Source organism: Palaemon carinicauda, chromosome 11, assembly GCF_036898095.1.
Source record: "Palaemon carinicauda isolate YSFRI2023 chromosome 11, ASM3689809v2, whole genome shotgun sequence".
NCBI classification, from domain to species: domain Eukaryota; kingdom Metazoa; phylum Arthropoda; class Malacostraca; order Decapoda; family Palaemonidae; genus Palaemon; species Palaemon carinicauda.
The window spans coordinates 87,756,540-87,771,944 of record NC_090735.1 but is presented as its reverse complement, the minus strand read 5'-3'; the positions used below and the strand labels follow the sequence as shown (position 1 = coordinate 87,771,944).

Below are 15,405 nucleotides of genomic sequence, written 5' to 3'. Positions count from 1 at the left end.
GTTCCTGAGTTGTACCAGAAAAGGTTTATTTTATGGTTAAATTGTATTCCTTTTCAGTTGAGGCATAAACTCTCTGAGCAAAAGCTCGAAGCTGAGTATAGTTGTTCCAGGTCAAATCTGGTCTGTTACCCTTCCAAAGGTGATAGGCCTCTTGGTTCTCCCAAATAAGCACGTCTACAATCATCATTGAACCACGGTTTGTCCTTCACTCGGTACCTTAGCACACGTGAAGGGATAACACCTAACAATTATGTTGACTAGATTTTCATTCAAAGGGATAACAGGATCTACACTACTATATAATTGTGACCAATTCAAGCACAAAGATCAAGCAAAATCCATTCAGTCTGCTTGGGATTTCATATAAATTTTACAAGAGTATGATATATGAGGGACAGGCTGCTCAGGCTGCTTCAAGGCATGATCAGATGTCCCGACCGGAAACCAACGTTACTAGTTATAACGCCAGGGGAGTCAGTGTATACGAGGTCCAAGCAATTACCAGACCTGTGAGTAGCTTCATTTATGATTTGCTCACAGCCTGATTCAGAGGCAAAATCTAAAGCTATCAAGCCATGGTGATTGGTAGGAGAGATAGAACTTAACCACTCCCTATGGTGAGCATTAAAGTCACCAACAAAGACAAAAGAAGCCTTTCTATCATAATCTTGTATCTAAGCCATAATGGTAAGAAGACAATCGAAGATAGAATGTCATCCATGTCTGGATTCCGGTAGGTCGAACACAAATAAAAGATATGCCTGCCACAAACTTTTATTACCTGAATCTCATGACATCCACATTGATAGCAGGACTTATGAGAAGCAAGGTACTCGGTCCTAATATACACTGCCATTCCCCTGGCCCTGTGGATGGCATCACGTTTCAACATTATTGGCTTCTTAAAAACTAGTTATAGGGAGCTCAGATGAGTGCCTCATATTAGAAACTAAAGTTTCTGAGCACAAAAGAATATCATACTGTCTGGATGCAAATGTAAGGTCTGATATTTGCATGAAGACCACGAATATTGCAATACAGAAGACGACATTGACGAAATCTAGGACGTACTGATCCCGAATTTAGCTAAATGTCTCCAGACAGCATAAGAATTAATAGAAATAAAAAAAAAGAGACATCATACTTAAAAACTAGATTAACAAGAATTATATACAAAAACAATATGTACAGAATTATAAATAAAGTGATTGATGATACCCATAGACAATAGTAAAAAGTCGGAAAAAACTGGTCAACATGGAGGAGCCGATACACATGCAAGGCTAAATACCCTCCAGGATAGCCACTTCATATATCAATGTATATATATATATATATATATATATATATATATATACAAGTATGTATAAATATTTATATATATTTATGTATATATATTATTTTAATATATATATATATATATATATATATATATTTAAATCAATATATATATATATAATATATATATATATATATATATTTAAATCAATAGTATATATATATATATATTTAAATCAATATATATATATATATATATATATATATTTAAATCAATATCTATAAATTTTATATTTATATATAATAATATTCAGTATTTTCAGTAGAAATACTATAGAAAAGTTTTAATATTTTGTCGAGTTCATATTATATGTCTGGTGTCGTCACATCACTGGTGGGAAGCGACCGGGCCAATACAGTGATTTCCTTTCAATAGGGCAACCGATTGATATTAGTATTCCCATTATCGAAATATTACGTAACGATACAAAGTATTTTGTGAGTCTGTGTCGGTATGTCATGAGTACTACGTGGCGTAAATTTGTCAGTACGCAAGTTTTATTTAATCTGATAATAGATCGATTATTCATCTAAAGAAAGTATACGAATAGGACAAATATTTTGAAAACAATTTCATTTTACATTTTGAAAAGGGAATACTGATGCATTGTAAGTTAGTATTTTCTTTTAATTTCTTGCAAGAAAACAAGGAAATGAATTTAACTATTTTGCAAGTCACTCTTCGTAGAGTTTACGTCTCGTCTTGTGACGTCATGTACCAGGCGGAAGCGCGCTGACAACCGAATGATCTTTCATTGTGTTACCGAGTAATCTTATTGCAGCATTCCCATCATCGAAACACTAAGTAACGATATCAAGTGTTTAAGTGGTCTGTATCATTAGTTATGAGATTAGTACAACTTACCGTAAATTTAAGAAAAAAAAGTGATGACGTTATATTTCTGGCGGAAGGCAAGAGGCAAATCAAGTGATTTCCTTCTGATGCCCTACTATTCCCATAATCGAAACATCGAATAATATAAATAATTTTTTAATAATTTTCAAAGAAATATGAAGATTTAACTGAATTAAAAATCAAAATACGGAGAGAGAGAGAGAGAGAGAGGGGGGGGAAGGCATTTTCGTTTTATAACTAATAATAAGATCTATAAACGAAATGTATGGAGAATGTGATACCATATAACATGTTGGCGCTGTTGTAATATTCATTATGGATAGATTTAGAATGTCAAGAAAATTATATGAATGTTATTCGTACTATATGTGCGCATAATCGTAATACGGCAGCGTGACCTTGTGACATTGAGATCAGCTGATGCCAACCGAAAGTAAATCAAAAGTATTTGTTGATTATTGATATGATCAAGAAATTGAAAAATAAAGTATAAACGTACTTTAATAAACCACAATTAAACACAATAATGTCTTAACGAAATATGAAGGCTTAATATTGAATTAAAAATCGAATACTGTATGAAGCTTTAAAAATGAACTACCCGTATGCGATTTGCGAGAGCGAGCACACACACACGCGCGCAGAGGAAGAGCTACAGTACAACTATTTCGCATAATCCCATTATACCTAATTAGACGAACTGTATGAGATCTAATTTCCTGTAACATATTGGCGGTGATGTAATATTCATGAAGATATTTCTAATAAGTTAAGAAATTCTAAAAGAAATAAAATATGCCATACGTATGTACGCCATATTTTGATACGGTATATAGCGGCACTTTCAGATCAGCTGATCATAACAAAGGTTGACAAAATCTTATGTACTTCTCGATTGGTAAAATTCTTCCAAAATAGAAAAATAGAATACAAAAAATGCATTAATAGAGCATATGATATCCTATGAAACAAAATGGAATAATGATAGACGGTAAGAAAATATTGATAAAATGATTGAGATTATTGCCAAATCATAACGCATCATAATAACTCTACGGAAACTTCACTTTTTTTTTTTTGTTCAACATATGACGAAATCCACTACATGTAAAGGTGTATCTCGGTCCCGATCTCCGTCGTAATTCGGCAACTACCTTATATATTTGTATATATATATATATGTATATATATATACTATATATATATATATATATATATATACACTATGTATATATATACATATATATATATATATATAATATGTGTGTGTGTGTATGCATTTATATATGTATATTTATATATACATATATATATTTTATATATATACAGTATATATAATACATGTATATATATTCATATATATACATATATATTTTATATGTATACAGTACAGTATATATATATATATATATTATATATATTCATATATATGTATATTTATATAATATATATATATATATATATGTGTGTGTGTAGTATATATATTTATATATGATATATATGTATAATATATATATATATATATATATATATACATACAGTATATATATACAAATACATACATATACACACACACACACACACATATATATATATATATATATATATTATATAAATAAATAATAGAATCTGGGGGAAGGAAGTGCGGCCGCTCATTTGTGGGTGGCCGGTAGTATACTTCGCGGGGTAACACCTTTCCCGTTCGTGGGTTAGATTGCGCTTCCGAATGGTTTTCTTCATTAATTTAGTCAAATTATAACTCTTAATTTATCTTTCAGCTTTGTCTCTGTAGGGGTTCTCCTCCTTCCCGGTGGAGGGTTGTGTTTCTCTCAAATAGTTATTTTTCTGAGATGAATTAATTAATTGTAGTTTTTGTTTTGTGTCCAGTTTTACACTGCTGCTCTCCTTCTCCCGTCGATATCGGGCTGGGAAGAGTGCGCACAATCCTTATTTTGTGTTTGTTCTCTTCTCGGACACCTTTCCCATCCCCGGACTAGGTGCTCATTTCAGCTCCGCCGAAAGTAATACCCTGAATAAATAGCTAAGGTTTGTATAGTTGTGAAAAATACAAATTATCTACAAATTTTTCATGTTTAAATACCTCATTTAGGGAGCCTTCATGTAGGAATAAATAATATAAGCACAAAGTAAGGTTATCATAATAAAGTTATTTTTATTTTTCCAAGAAAAAAACAAAAATTTCTAGCTAATCTTTGGGAGCTCATAACTCAAAAACATACTTATTCACCCTTCAGTACATTTTTCTTTCTTATGTATTATTCAATTTTAGAAAGAAATAGAAAACGGTTTTCCTACTTGCTCTGGCTTCAACCAAGAGAGTAATGGAACTGCATGGTCTTTCCTACAATGTCTCCCATTGAAGGGGATGAGGTCAGATAATGCTCGGCTTCGTCCCTCGTCCCTGAGTTTATTGCCAAGACTCAATCCGGGAGTAGTGTATCTTAGATCTGGATCATTCCGCATTGAGAGGCTCTGTAAGGTAAACATTGACCCAGATAAGCTACTACTGTGCCCCAGTGAGTTCTCTGAGGTGTTACCCTCGAAAAAACTTCAGGAGCTTGTCCCTGAGTGTGCAGACTGTTTGTCAGCACGAGGAAAGTTAAAAGGAGAAACACAATTTCAGCATCGATTTGCAAATCATAGACCTGGCCTTGAATCCTTTTTTTTTTCTGCAGATGCGGAAACCTAGAGCTCACAGCGTTAAGCACGTTCCTAGCGTTCAAGAAAAATTACTTTGTGGCGTAGATTTAGCAAGTGGGCATGTGGAAGCGGCAAATGACCTTCACCGCCCGTTGCTTGCAAGACGTAACCCACAGGAACACGGAGACACTCTCCATTAGAAATGTGGGGGCTGCACAAGTGGTTTAAACATCTTGAGCTCCTTCGTTGGCAAGTAGCAGATGGTGGAGGGTAGACGTTACCCGAGATTAAGTCTGGAATGAATCCTAACAGTGATTGGTCCCTTCTTTCTTTCATCTTCCCCTCTCTTGGGACACAGCACCTACAGTACTCTCTGAGCTGGCCGCTGTCTGCTGGTAATAATAATTTCCCTTAGGTAAACTGGTACTGTATATGCACATATATTTGTTACGTCCCCATATCCCCTTGCGAAGTGGGAATTGGGTAACATCTATGGTTTGTTCAAAGAAGTCTGAGGACTTTTGAGAATTATTACCTAGACAAGTCACATTAATAGAATCACACAATCATACGGGTTGCTCAAGCAGCTAACGCATGCAAATGCTCAAAAATGTAACGAGGTGGCATGGTGATTCCTCTATAAAGCATGTGTAGCGTAGAGGAATGCCCCTGTCCTCGATGAAAGACTAGCCAGTTAGTTAGGACTTCTCTCACCTTAGGGTGAGTCGTCCCTAATAAAGAGCAAAAGGTTTGTATAAGTGACGGAACAAATGACAAAGTTAGGAATAATTGGTATTTTTCCTAATGATACAAACCTTAAGTTCTTTATACAAATTTATTCCGCCATCACCTATCCCCCTGCAAGTCCTGCCTGCAATCAAAAGTGACGAGAGAACACAGGTGTGAGCGGGTTAGCCTTATGGCTAGTCTTCGAGCTTTGCCAAAAGTATATTACCTAATACTGTAAAGAGGTCAAGGTTTGTATCTTTAAGAAAAATACAAATTCTTAAATGTGTTACTTTTTAATGATGGAAATATCAATGACTAAAACATTTTAAAGTAGATTACTGAGAGGTGAGGTGGCACTGCACATGATTTAGCACATCAGGAGTAATGTATTGTGGGTCAAGAGGTGTAATGTGGTTATTTTATTCAGGTCACCATGGACAGCACTGGAGGGTGTGGTCCAGGAGACGGAGAAGGTAGAAAACCAGACTTGAGTGCAAGTCAAGAACATCCAGCTGCTGCCAAGCTGTCAAAAGTCTCTTCTTTTGATAAGGAACCTTCTAAAAATTCCGAGAAATTACTTACAGGTTTGTTCAATTCCATTGCCTTTTTTTTTAACAAAATGTCTAGTTGTTCAAGGCTTGCAAAGGAAATTGCCAAGATTTAATGGTTCAATCGTATATTGGTGCGTAAAGAATACTGACATTAAAGAGCATTGATTTTATTTTCAAGTATGAGATAGACTTATTCGAAGAAATTTTTCTGAAGTTCATTGTTGTTCGGTCTGGAAGGAACAGTTTCTACCTCTAAATTTAAAATATTCATCCTATCATTACAATAAGCTACTCTGTGAAGCATTGCCAAACTGGTTGGAATTCTGCTAGTTCTGGTGTATTCAAAAGTGTTTTCAAAATAGTTCATCTATATTACATCTGTTCAAATTATTATTATTATTGTTATCGTTATTATTATTATTATTATTATTATTATCATTATTATTATTATTAGCCAAGCTACAACCTTATTTGGAAAAGCAAGATGGCCAAGGGCTTCAACAGGGAAAAATAGTCCAGTGAGGAAAGGAAATAAATAAATGATTTAGGAAGTAATGAAAAAAAGATAAAATATTTCAAAAACATTAACAACATCAAAACTGATAGTTGATATATAAACCATAAAAGGACTTATGTAAGTCTGTTCAATATAAAAACATTTGCCACGTGTTGATCTTTTGAAGTTCTACTGATTCAACTACCCGATTAGGAAGATCATTCCACAACTTGGTCACAGCTGGATTAAAACTTCTAGAGTGCTGTGCAGTATTGAGCCTCATGATGGAGAATGCCTGACTATTAGAATTAACTGCATACCTAGTATTATGAACTGGATGGAACTGTCTGGGAAGGTCTGAGTGTAAAGGATGGTCAGAATTATAGAAAAATCTTAGGCAACATGCATAATGAACTAATTGAACAACAACAGTGCCAGAGATTAATATCTAGATCAGTAATAAGAAACTTAAGAGACCATAAGTTCCTGTCCAACAAATTAAGATGAGAATCAGCAGCTGAAGACCAGACAGGAGAACAGTACTCGAAACAAGGTAAAATGAAAGAATTAAAACACTTCTTCAGAGTAGATTGATCAACAAAAATCTTGAAACTCTCAGTAAGCCAATTTTTTGTGTAATTGAAGAAGACACAGACCTAATGTGTTTCTCAAAAGTAAATTTGCTGTTGAGAATTACACCTAAAATATTAAAAGAGTCATACAAAGTTGAAGAAACATTATCAATGCTGAGATTCGGATGTTGAGGAGCCACTGTCCTTGACCTTCTTAAAATCATACTTTGAGTTTTGTTAGGATTCAACTTCATACCCCATAAATTGCAGCAGGCACTAATTTTAGCTATATCTCTATTAAGGGATTCAGCAACCCCAGATCTACATTCAGGAGAAGGAATTGATGCAAAGAGAGTAGCATCATCTGCATATGTAACCAGCTTATTTTCTAAACCATATGTGTATATCGTATGAAAAGTAATGGGCCAAGAACACTACCCTGAGGAACACCAGATATCACATTCCTATACTAACTATGGTGCCTATCAACAACTCCTCTTTGTGGTCTATTACTTGAAAATTCAATAATGAAGCTAAGAAACAACCCACCCACTCCTAACTGTTTCAGTTTGAAAACAAGGGATCATGATGAACACGGTCAAAGACAGCACTAAAGTCAAGGCCAATTATATGAACTTCCTGACCACAATCAAGGGATTTCTGTACAGCATTGAAGATAGTAAGAAGGGCATCACAGCTCTAAGGCTTTCAAGAAAACCAAATTGCAAACTAGGGAACAGATGATTACCTTCAGCAAACCTATGAAGATGTTAAAAATTTTTAGATATGGGAGTTATGGAAATTGGACGGTAATCAGTTGGACTTGAGCTAACACAAACACATTTACATAGTGGAGTAACATTACCAATTCTCCAACAAATGCTAAAAGCTCCTTTTCTTGCTAACTTGCTCAAAATAACAGATAACTTTGGAGATAAGGAATCAGCATGTTTTATAAAAAACAAAGGAAAAATACCATTCGGGTCTACACCTCCCTAATCATCAAGGTCCATCAAGAGAGCTTAATTTCACAAGATCAAAAAGTTAACTAGTTAGTTTAACCTCAGGACAACAGGAATGAGGAAGTTCGAGTTTCTTATTACTCAGCTTGCTGTCAAACACATCTGCTAAAAAGGTTACCTTTTCCTTTGGACAGTGAGTGACTGAGACATCTTGTTTAAGTAAAGGAGGAACTGTTGCATCTACACCAAACAGTGCATTTTTAAACATTCAAACTTACCCGCTGGTTATATGTAATAGCTTTATTCTTCTGACCGGCAGAAAATTCAAAACTTGTAGCAATCGCACAGATATGACAGGTATACACTAGCACCACCATGGAGCTAGGTCGAACTATCCCTCCTAGTATCAGATTTTCTTCTGCCGCCATATTGGCAAGATCTTTAGAAATTCACTCGCCGTTTACCAGGAATTAACAGTGTTCTTGGTGATGTACAGTTGTTTATTGGTCTTGACTTTCGCAATTATTGGACTCGCTTACGGATTCTCTTGAATATCTATTGAATTGGATTATTTGGATTATTTTTTTACCCTTGCTTGATTTTGATCTCTTTTCATTTCAAAATGGCTGACCCCTCCCCTTCATATAGAAAGTGCATGAAAGGGTATAAAACTCGGCTTCCAAAAGCCTCTGTTGATCCTCATAGAATTTGCATTAAATGTAGGGGTAAAATTTGTGATTTTGAGGATAGATGTCAAGAATGTTTTGAATTATCCGAGAGTCAGTGGTTGGCTTTTGAACGCTACTCTTTGTAAATTAGAAAGGGATAGAATCAGATGTAGCTCCTCTCGATCAAGGGATTTATCATTTTCAAATGTCATTGAACCTAATTCTTCCCCTGTATTGGTAGATCCTGAACCTAATCCTGTTCAATCTGAGCCAACAATGAAAGATATGATGACAGCGATCCAGGCTCTTGGTTCAAGGGTGGAATCGCTAGCAGCGGACAGAGACCAAATTTTGTCCGAAGTTAATCTGCTAAAAATTGGTAATATTAATAGTGCTATTAATGTGTTTAGTGATGTGGAGGGTGCGTCTGCGCGTTCTTGTCGTTCACCTAGCCTTAGACCTCTTGCAAGCTCCCGAACCCATGGGAGAAGTAAAGTCGATCGGCGAAAGGGAACGAGAGGCGTCATCAATCGCGCAGACGTACCTTCGAGCATTCCTGTTGTCTCTATGTCACAGATCGCTCACCCTCACCATGGGAAAGGTGAGGTTAGTTTTTTAATCCTCATCCTCGGATGAAACTACGCATGGCAAAGTCTGGCGTCAAGCTTCCAGACCCCTTAAAAGAAAGGCGGATGAAGGCGCGCAGCAACGCGATCCATCACCGCAAGTGCCTGGCTGTAGCCATTGGGATTCGCCAGAGCGCTTTCAATTGCCTACTCAATGCTCTCCTCCTAAACGGACTAAAAAAATGTCGGAAATTGACAGGATAATTCAGACCGAGTCAGAGATTATTCCTGAGTCTGGTGTTACGGTGCATGCACCACCGCTTCCATCGGACTGGATTCCATCTCCCGCTTGTGTGGAGCGTTATGAGAGCTACGAAGAGGGCAAATTCGCGTTGGAAGTTTCGACTCCTTTTTCGCCGAAACCTGATCCTAAGTGGTCTATGCTGCTTGACATGAAGCAGCAACTATCAACTTTTATGCATTCTTATCAGCCCGTGGTCAACAAAGCGTTGGTTCGTCAAGATTCTGATCGTGACGCGATGTCGCACAGGCGGCCTACCTTTACACGCGATGTTGGTCGGGGTGATGGAACTGCTTCTACTAAGTCTGCTAGTACTCATAGAGTACCTATTTCCCTTGACAGCAAACGTCAAGTGAGTGAGCGTGACGCCGAGAGTCGTCATTCCAGGTGTGATGACAAGCGTCAGGCAGCTGAGCGCGAAGTCACACGTCAGGCGCCTGAACGTGACATGGCGCGCCTAGCAAAGTGTGACTTAAAACAAAAAAAAACGTGACGTCGCACGTCAAGCAGACCATGACGCTAAACGTCAGTCGATTTCAGTACAGCATGCGCACGAACGTGACGCCAAGTAAGTAAACAAACTGAATAACTTGATCGCGCGCCTGACGCCTGCGCTCGCGAGCGGCGCCTTTCAGAACTAGAAGCGATTACACCTGCTGCTATTATTTCTGAAGAGGATCATGATGATCATTCCTCCCTGGATGAGCCTTTGGACATTGCCTCAGAGGAGGAAGGAAATAAAACGCCCCAACATTCTGTTGATCTCTGGAAGATTATGTTGATTTTCTCAGAATTATTCCCTGACAGCTTTACTCCTGTAGCTCCTTGCTCTCCTCCATGGAGTTTACAGTGGGATTAGCATCGAAAACGTCAAGGTTCACCAAGATGGTTCTCACACGCTCTTCCAAGAGAGCATTAAAATTGATGGAGAATTGGATGCAATCTAAGAGTTTTCAGGAAAGACGAACTTCTCTTTTCCTCCAGCCAAGTTAGCTTCCAAGTCTAGCATTTAGTATGGAAACAGGAGGTGTCCTAGGCTTGGAGTTCCTGCCTCTGCTCAGGGCGACTGGTCTCTGGGGTACCTTGGGAAAGAAAGTCTCTGCTTTAAAGACCCTGAGACTCCTAATCCCTATTCATATAAGTTCCAGTATGGACAAAGCTGTAAGAGATGGTTTTAAATGAATTGGCAGCCCTATTCACAGCCGGAGTTGTAAGAAGGGAGAAACCATGTGCTCTTTTCTTTCCATGGGAGTCACTCCGTTCAGACGTCAGAGTTGCTCTATGCTCCTCTTTCTCCTTTCCTTTTCCCTCAGGAACTAGTAAAGGAGGTGGCTGCTGCCCTTACTCAAAGGCTACTCACGACCTGGTCTCAAAAATCGGCAAGGAAGGTTCTTCCAACGTCCTTCTCCACCCGTGGGTTTAAGGAGGATTCTACCTTCCCACAAACAACAAAGTTTTTTTTGTGGAAGGACAGCCAGTAGAGGCAGCTTCAGATCCGATAGTAGAAGGACCAGAGCAAAAAGAGGTTCTAGGTCAGGCAGAAACAGAGTCTGACTACCTGCACCTTCAGACAGCAGTGGGGGCCAGGTTAAGCAAATTTTTGGCAGACCTGGGAGGGAAAAAGGGAGCGGACCCGTGGTCCGTCCAAGTTTTAAAGAAGGGCTACAAAATCCGTGTCATCTCGAAACCCCCATTAATTTTAAAACCCCGTGGATCTTTCTCCCAAATACAAGGAAGGATCAAAGAGGCAGGTCATGCAGCTTCAAATGTCTCTTTTGTTAGAGAAAAAAGGCGATAGAGAGGGTACGGGACTTAAAATCACCAAGCTTCTACAATAGGCTGTTCCTGGTTCCCAAGAACTCGGGAGGATGGAGGTCCAGTCCTGGATGTAAGTGCCCTCAATAACTATGTCCAGAAGATAAAGTTTACGATGGAATCACCAAAGTTCAGATCTTGCGGCAGTAAGGAAAGGTGACTGGATGGTCTCATTAGACCTCCAGGATGCTTATTTTCATGTTCCGATTCACCCGAGTTGCAAATAGTTACCTAAGGTTTGTTTACAGGAAGGAAGTATTCCAATTTTGGGCCTTATGCTTCAGCCTCACTACTGCCCCTCTGGTCTTCACAAAGATCATGATGAATGTGGCAAGCATGCTCCACTTAAGAGGTATCAGAGTCTCCTTGTACTTGGACGATTGGCTACTAAGAGCCCCATCACTCAATCGCTGTCTGGAGGATTTGAGTCTGTCAGAGGAGCTAGGACTTCTGGTGAACGTAGAGAAGTCCTCAATTGATTCCTTCACAGAAAGATCCTTTATTTGGGGATGGAGATTCACAGTCTGACTTTTCAGGTTTTTCCATCACCCGCAAGAATACCAGTTAGCTCTCCTAAGGCTTGGTGCTTTTCTAATGAATAAGTTTTGTTCAGTGAGGGAGTGGATGAGTCTCCCTGGGAACCCTCTCTTCACTAGAACAATTTGTATGTCTGGGGAAGCTAAATTTACGACCCCTTCAGTTCCATCTCAATTGCCATAGGAGCAAAGAGGATAGTCTCGACAAGGAGAGCATTCCTCTTACGGAACCGATAAAAAGTGCTTTTGTTGGTGGAACAACATAAACAGGCTCCAGGAAGGTCTCTCTTTGGAACAAAAGAGCCCAGACCTTGTGGTGTTTTCCGACGCCTCGGACTCGGGGTGGGGAGCAACACTAGGAAAGTCAGAGATTTCGGGTCAATGGACAAAACAACAGCTAAGTCTCCACATCAACCAATAGGAACTGTTAGCAGTCCCCGTTGGCTCTCAAGCTGTTCGAGAACCTAGTACTGAACAAAGTTATCTAAGTCAATGCGGACAATACCTCAGCTTTGGCATACATAGCGAAGCAAGGGGGAACGCATTCCAGGCCTCTTTACGAGTTAGCAAAAACTCTTCTCGTTTGGGCACATCAAAGAAAGATATCCCTGTTAACAAGATTCATTCAAGGGGAAAAAAATGTGAGGGCAGACAGCCTCAGCAAGGAGGAATCAAGTTCTCCCCACAGGGTGGACACTGCATCTAGATGTATGCAAGAAACTTTGGCGGATTTGGGGTCACCCCCTTATAGATGTATTCGCAACCTCAAAAAACAAAAGACTAAAGAATTATTGCTCCCCAGTTTCGGATCTCGAAGCGTCACATATAGACGCATTCCTGATGGACTGGTCACACTAGTTGTGTACGCTTTTCCTCCATTCAAAGTGCTGCACAAAGTACTACAAAAATTTGTGTCTCACGAGGGAACCAGATTGACGTTAATAGCCCCCTTCTGGACGTCAAGATGTTGGTTCACAGAGGTACTGGAATGGATTGTTGGATGTTCCAAGAAGCTTGCCATTGAGAATAGCTCTTCTCAGACAACCCCACTTAGCAACCATCTAAACCTCCCAGCTCTACGTCTGACTGCCTTCAGGCTATCGAAAAACTCGCAAGATCTAGAGGATTTTCGAAGGAGGGCGGCCAAGGCTATTGCTAGAGCAAGGAGAACTTCAACTATCAGGGTGTACCAATCCAAGTGGGAAGTTTTTAGAGCATGGTGTAAAACAAACTCCAGTTTCTTCATCCAGTACCTCTGTAGCTCAAATTGCTGATTTCTTTTTAGAGCTTAGAAGAAAGCACAATTTCTCCTCCTCAACCCTTAAGGGGTACAGGAGTATGTTGCAGTGGTCTTTAGGCATAGACATTTAGACCTCTCGAATAACAAGGGACCTTCAGGATCTCCTTAGATCCTTTGAAACCTCTAAGAAACGTCAACAGGATTCACCAGCCTGGAATTTGGACGTGGTTTTAAAAATTTCTTATGAGTGACAGATCGAAACCCTTGAACTCTGCTTCTTTTAAAGATCTGACTTTAAAAACATTGGCTTTAGAAACGGGAAAGCTATATGCTCCCTGCAGCTTGATTTTTCTAGCCAAAAACGAACGTCCTTCTCACCCATGGCCAAAATCTTTTGAAATTGCTAACCTCTCTGATTTGGTGGTGACGAAATTGAGAAGGTCCTTTGTCCTGTTAGAGCACTAAGGTTCTATTTGGACAGAACTAAAGGTTTAAGAGGCAGTTCAGAGGCTCTTTGGTGTGCCGTCAAAAAGCCTGCTTTACCTATGTCTAAAAACGCCCTTATCATATTTCATAAGACTTTTAATTAAAGGAAGCTCACACACACACTGTGGTGAGGCAGATCTTAAGCTCTTAAAAGTTAAGACTCATGAAGTTCAAGCTGTGGCAACTTCTGTGGCTTTTAAACAAAATCGTTCTCAGCAAAGTATAATGGATACAACGTTTTGGAGAAGTTAATCTGTATTTGCATCACATTGTTTAAAACGTGTTCAGACTCTTTATGAGGACTGCTACACTTTGGGTCCATTCGTAGCAGCGAATGTAGTAGTAGGTGAAGGATCTACCACTACACTCCCTTAATCCCCTAGTACTCTTTTCCCCTCTTGGAACTTGTATATATTTTTAGGATTGGAGGAATTGTTAGACAATCTTCCGCAATCTTTTATTTAGCCAGGTAGTCAATTGTTCCTTGAGACCGCCCGGAACAAGGGTATTAGTTGAGGTCCTGTCAGCATTAGGTTATTCACCGTTTGACAGCTCCTAGAGTTCTTCAGCCACCTGGGTGGATTGCTGGTTCTCAAAGGAAAGCAGACTTATTAATGCAGAGAACCATTGAAGTCAGCTTCCTGAATAGGTACGAACCCTTAAGCTAAGTTTTATTTTTAAACTCTTAAGTGAAATTCCATTAATGTTTGCTGTCTCTGACCCTTCACCAAGGGTGTCAATCAGCTATTATATATAACCAGCGCGGGGGTGAAGTTTAAATGTTTAAAAATTATATTTTCTATGATAAAATAAATTTTTGAAGATAACCATCCCCTGTGTTTATATAACTTAAAATCCCCCCCCCCCCCCCCCCCCCCCCCGTCCTCCCTCTAGAGACCTATGTGCATGGAAAAATCTGATACTAGGAGGGATAGTTCGACCTAGCTCCGTGGTGGGACTAGAGTATACCTGGCATATCTGTGCGATTGCCGCGAGTTTTGAAATTTTCTGCCGGTCAGAAGAATAAAGCTTTTATATATAACCAGCGGGTAAGTATGTTCAAAAATTTATTTTATTATGAAAATATCATATTTAAGGGTAGTCCACCACTTATGCTCCTGGGTTGTACCAGAACGGGTCTCTTTTATGGTTAAATTGTATTCTTTTTCAGTTGAAGCATAAACTCGCTGAGCAAAAGCTCTAAGCGGAGTATAGTTATTCCAGGTCAAATCTGATCTGTTACCCTTCCAAAGATGATAGGCCTCCTTCTCCAAGTTAAGCATGTCTACAATCATCGTAACCCTGGTTTATCCTTCACTCGGTACTTTAGTACACTAGGAGGGATACACCTGTCAATAATGTTGACTAGATTCCTCATTCAAAGGGACTGCAGGATCAACACTTCTATACAGTTTTGACCAATTCAAGCCCAAAAGATCATGCAAAATACCCATTCCAGTCTGCTTGAGATTTCATATAAACCTTGCATGAGTAAGATACATCAGGGACAGGCTGCTCAGTCCTTCATTACTAATGAAATCAAAGCATGATGAGATGTGTGAACTGAAGAACCAACCTTACTTGTTATACACCAGGGGAGTCAGTGTATACGAGGTCCAAGCAGTTAC

General features: G+C 38.9%; 1 protein-coding gene across 5 annotated transcripts in view; it reads left to right on the top strand.

Moving 5' to 3' along the window:
* The window catches only part of LOC137650085 (uncharacterized), a 513,271-nt gene that overhangs the window by 132,098 nt on the left and 365,768 nt on the right, over positions 1-15,405 (top strand). For all 5 annotated transcript variants that reach the window (XM_068383168.1, XM_068383169.1, XM_068383163.1 and 2 more), the window contains one exon: positions 6,012-6,168. In XM_068383168.1, coding sequence (XP_068239269.1) covers positions 6,018-6,168 — 151 coding nt within the window. In that variant the 5' untranslated portion in view covers positions 6,012-6,017. The remainder of the gene's footprint in view (positions 1-6,011; positions 6,169-15,405) is intronic.